This window comes from Physcomitrium patens, chromosome 4 (genome assembly GCF_059467195.1).
Source record: "Physcomitrium patens ecotype Gransden chromosome 4, ASM5946719v1, whole genome shotgun sequence".
In the NCBI taxonomy this organism is placed as follows: domain Eukaryota; kingdom Viridiplantae; phylum Streptophyta; class Bryopsida; order Funariales; family Funariaceae; genus Physcomitrium; species Physcomitrium patens.
In genome coordinates, this window is record NC_143413.1 from 7985463 (window position 1) to 7990737 (window position 5275).

At 36.4% G+C, this 5275-nt stretch overlaps 1 protein-coding gene across 1 annotated transcript; it reads right to left on the reverse strand.

Moving 5' to 3' along the window:
* Window positions 1–1311: 1311 nt before the first annotated feature.
* On the reverse strand, window positions 1312–3753 carry LOC112281560 (protein ROOT HAIR DEFECTIVE 3-like). Its single transcript, XM_090250174.1, has 3 exons — window positions 2511–3753; window positions 2113–2237; window positions 1312–2010 (listed from the first exon to the last, which is right to left on the reverse strand). The coding sequence occupies exons 1-3, from the start codon at window positions 3751–3753 to the stop codon at window positions 1312–1314; spliced, it is 2067 nt and encodes a 688-aa protein (XP_090106300.1).
* Window positions 3754–5275: the final 1522 nt, after the last annotated feature.

The window sequence follows — 5275 nt, forward strand, 5'->3', positions numbered from 1 at the left end:
CATTGTCTTTTAAGTATTAAGACCTCTTTAGATTTAATTGATCTTCTTATTGATATTTTTATTTTATTTGATTTTTTTGATATCTTAAGATATACAAATTTTGTTTCTTAGATGTTTCTTATATACTTTAAGAAACCAATAAATTCTTAACAAAAAGTCACATTTAAGTAGTACCTCAAGCAAAAATAATAGTATAATTGCATACACAAAAAGATCTCTTTGTTAAGTATTTTTTAAAATTAATAAATTTAAGTGGGTTAAATTTTATATTACAAAGTAGATTTTTTTTGCTAGTATATTAAATTTTATATTACAAAGTAATTAAATTTTATATTACAAAGTAAATTTTTATACTATATTAATTATTATAAAATAAGGTTTTTCAAGAAGAACTGCATCTAAATTTATTTCTTCTAAACATAATATTTCTACATAAATTTGTTGATTTAGATTGAGGCATGTTAATCACAAAATTGATACTAAATTAGATAACAACACTATGATGTTTTGGAATAGGGGCCTAAATCTTGTGAGATGCAAGATTAAAATTTGAAGCATGCTGAATCTATGTAAATATTAGGCATTATTAGCACTATTCGACACTATCATATTAAGTTGTATGTATAACATTGTAATTTCTTTTTAATATGCAGCAAAAATTAATAAAATACAATAAAATTTATTACATAGTTCATGTAATACTTTGACAAAAAATGGTAACTTGTTTTGCAAGTAAAACATTTATTTCTAAGCATCATGTATGTTTATTCATATCTCAAAATAACATGTAAAATCTAATAGATAATTCTAATTAGTTAGTTAGTGGCTGTAAATAAATATCATTGATAATAAGTAAATAATAAATTTAATGTAACAATTTCAATGGACTTTTTCAAAAATTATTCTTAATCCTAATATATTCTTAATTCAAAAATCATAAAAACCAATATAAATTATATTTATTTATATATTTAGTTTTTAATATTATGCTGATCATATTGGTGAACCTTATCACACAAACTTCAACAATAATTATCACTGTTGCTACTTTAGGGAACCATCTTACAATAAATACAAGCAATTTACACATTCCTAGTGCTTTTTTAATAAAATTCTTGCGTGACACTCAGCAACAAAAATATTTGACATTTTTAACATTTTTTATTTGCAAAACTATAAGTGCATGTAGGATCACAAATCATATAAAAGAATTCATAGCCATCTGGTTTTCATATACCTACAATGCAGCCGCAACTGCTGCCACTGCTACCACAGGCGCCGTAACTGCTCCCACTGCAAGACCACCAAGAACTATATTTTCCATCGATTTTTTGCCTCTTTCTGCTGTGTCTTAGCCTGGGAGATGGAGAGTCTGATTTGATTTTCAAATGACTCCCACTTGGACTTGAACTGTAACGGAGTGATCAGTGTATCGCTATCAGAGACATTGCACCAGCGTCCAATTGTGGAGAGCTTAAGCATCGCTTCTTCCCGCCTCTGTTGAGGGGTTTGGGTCCCCTTAAAAAATGTCTTGACTTTTCCGAGAAAATTCTCGGGTTCGACCACCAAAGGGCTCAGGGAGTCAACATCAACGCAATCTTTGTCTTCGACAATCTCATTGTCAACTCCGGCATCATTCTCGTTCCATCTGGAAGCAACCAACACTTTAAGGATCCCCAAAGATTCAGACTTCGCCTTGCGAACGATAGTATCGATGTCATGTTTCCAGACCCATTGTCTTGTGTGATTATATTCATCGAAATTGAAACTCTGAAGGAACCTATCCATCATCCGATCAAGTACACCGCCTGCTGCTGCCTTGAGCTCGTCGTTCATGGTATCTAGTCCATGCTTTGCCAATGATTCTCGCGCCCCGTTCATCTCTTCTTCCGTAGGATCGAAGTAACGTCTGAAACCTTTCTTCCAGGCATCTTCAGCTTTCGAGATTTCGCGTTTGGACAGGTGACGAAGCTTACACCATATTTCTTTAGCAGGTTTAGATTTCCCCGCCTAAGCTAGAATAGCAAGTGTGTGTTCTGAAAGGACATTTTCCAGACGCTTCTTGACTGCAGATGTCACTTCTTTAAGTTTCGCAGTTCGCATCTCCTTCACATGGGCGTTGAGTTTTTCGGACAACTTCTTCTTTGACTCCTCGATAGATCCGGCTGCTTCCTTTGATGCCCTGATGGATCCAACTTCCTCGAATGCATTCCATTCCATGTGCGGGACTTTTGCATCTAGGAACAACCAAAATTAAGTCACCGTCAGACTCGCAGTGCGAATCTACAAACCTCATCAATTTACAAAAAGTCTCTGTATGATACTCTTGCTCTACTGCAACTCAGATCGTGCAGCATCCTGAAAACCTGGACTCTTCAGGGTGCTGCACCATCAACTGTGAGAAAACGAGATCAAGTTGGTCATTTTCTAGCCTGACAGAAAGCAAAAGCAAAAGATTGTTATCGAGAACACAAGTGACATCAATCGAAGGGGGGATCTTCAACGCTCACCTTCACATTCACGATGGAACGAATCCAACGCTGCTCTGCACAAATTGGTCAAATCCTGCTCTGTATGATACGTTTCAATACAAGAATCAAATTTCGACTGGAATGTCTCCCAGGCTTGATCTCGGCGATGCTTGATCTGATCAGAGTAAGCATGCTGAATACGATTCCACATATCAGATGTCAACGAGTTCTGCTTAGTTTTCCGAATCTTTTCGTCAAAATTTCGGGACTCGGCGCTGTACTCGTCCAAGAGCTTCCCGACTACAGCATCTGTACGCTTTCCAAATTCTTCCACAATACCGTTTTGCGCCTCCTGCTCCAAAGATTGCCACGTACTGTCCGACGACAGACTTTGGAGCTTCTCCTTCGCAATCTGGTCACATCTGTAGGTGGCCACCATGATCTTGTGTGTGGGCAGGTCTAGATCCTTCTCCTCTGCGATCTTGAACCAAATCTTCTCGATATTGAACGGGAACGATGTTATATGCACAGCACAACTGCGATCAGCTGCCAGTCCTCCCTTTTCAGTCGAATTCTGGAAACCCTTCCTGAGCTCCGCAACCTCCTCCATGAACTCCTCTCTCCGATCTTCGTAATTTGGCAGAGATGTCACACGCACGTTGAAGTAGGCGCTCAAAGGACTTTGCTTGTGTTCCTCAGGCTTGGGCACCATGTCCCACAGCATTTGGAGGCTTTGGCGCAAGTCTGAGTCCACTATCTCCATCGGCACCTTGCGCGACTTGTCACGGATCACGAACATAAGCGTCGTCTTTCGTTCTGGTAAAAGGCGCAGCATCACCTCGAAAATGGCCTTCAGCAGCGGCCTGCTGGCCGGGTTCTCGCGGCCGAGGTCATGGTGCCACATGTTAATGATCACAATGTCGCACACGGCAATCGCATAAAGCGCGCTTTGCCTCTCAAACTTCGTGTCATCCTCCCCCCTCTCGGCTCCGTCTGAGCCCTCCATGTCCATAACCAGGGTGTCGGGCGTCATTCCCACCGCCTTCGCCAGCCACACTCCCTGCGTCGTCTGTCTCCGCCCTTTCGCCGCGTTCATCTCAACGAAGTCGGTGTTGAACAGGTGATTCAGCAACGTGCTCTTCCCGCTGCTCTGCGGCCCCATGATCGCCACCACCGCGTACCTCAACCCGCAGTTCTCCAACTTACTACTCCGAACAAATTCCTTCAGTCCGTTCGCATTGAATTCCCCATTCCCCTTCACCAGCTGCAGTGGGGACGCCATCGCAGAGCAAACGCAAAACAAAGTTTTTTCTGGTTTCGACTGGAATGAGCATCATCCTCCGCATGTATATCACAAACCCACCGATCAAGTTCGAGCCGGGTCAATCTTCGATCCTAAGCTGAAGACGAGAACTGTCAGAAAAATACAACCAACGAGGAAACATATGCTAAGCGTCAATGACGCAGTTGAGGAAGCAAATAATGGTAACCGAGTGGACTATGGCATAAGCTGTTGACATCCACATTAAATAATTTCAAATGACAATGTATCCAATTACATTGAATATAAGAAAATGTTAAAATGATTGATATATATATATATATATATATATATACACTAAATTGAGTCACCTTTTCACAACCATGATTAGAAAAATTGATCATCTCAAGAAACCATTATTACAATCATGGTCCTCATCTTAATTTCCGTCATTCATTGTCCACACTCATTTGTTCCAAACCTTCTTCATCCAACCCCCTTGTTCTCCTCCCCTTCATCCTTGACCCCCTTGTTTCCAGCTCTCATCCCAACTTGCCTCATTCTCTACCATGGAGTAGGTCGATTTAATAAATGGGTGGGTCATTTTAATATTTTCCTAAATATAATATACTAACTGATAAGTATGATAAGTCAAGAATATATAAGAACATCTATATTCATTATTAAGGACAATGTGTATAAACTAATATACTATTGAAGATTTTTTATAAGGATTATTAGAATAGGTCATAATGGTTTTTTTATACTAATGAAATTCAAATTCAAATTTAAAGAATGTAGAAAGCATGTAAGAAAATACTTAGAAATAGTATGGTGTTAAAAACATAATATAAGATGCTTACTTCAATGTTGTTCTAAATTTTCATATAGATCTAAATAATATTTTATCATTATTTTTTATTTTTTAAACTCTCAATTTTATTAAGAATGATTAATTATCATCAATTATTCTTACTATTTTTATTTGAAATTATTTAATGTGGAAGTCAAGAGCTTTAAGAAATAAATTTTTATTTATAAAAGTAAGTAAAATTAAATAAATTTTAAAAATATAATTTTTATTTAATTTAATTTTTTTTACACACACCATCTTTTTCACACATATATATATATACAAGAAAACGTTAAAATAATCCACTCTATTGTGGAGAATGAAAGGGGTTGGAATGAAAATTGGGAAGGAAAGAAGACAGAAGATTGGAATATAGAAGGTTGGAAAAGGAGCATGGATTAGAAACAAGGAAGGTAGAGATGAGGGCCTTGATTGTAATATTTGTTTCAAGAGATGATTAATTTTTTTAATGATGGTTATGATAGGATGGATATATTTAATAAATAGATGTATTATTTTAACACTTTTTATATATATTACATAATACTTTTAATATTACATAATCATAGAATTTTCTAAATTTTTTTCAATTTTTTTAATTAAATTTATAACATAAGAATTAAATGTGGTATTTTAATTTTATAATTGTATATTATTTTTGTAAGAGAACTTAATATTTTAATAGAATAC

Excerpts from the sequence above, each read along its gene's own strand:
- LOC112281560 (XM_090250174.1), bottom strand. The coding sequence starts at position 3,753 with ATGGCGTCCCCACTGCAGCTGGTGAAGGGGAATGGGGAATTCAATGCG. Across the intron at positions 2,238-2,510 it reads GTTCCATCGTGAATGTGAAG|ATGCAAAAGTCCCGCACATG; the intron begins GTGAGCGTTGAA and ends GGTTGTTCCTAG. Across the intron at positions 2,011-2,112 it reads CCGAAAAACTCAACGCCCAT|GCGGGGAAATCTAAACCTGC; the intron begins GTGAAGGAGATG and ends ATTCTAGCTTAG.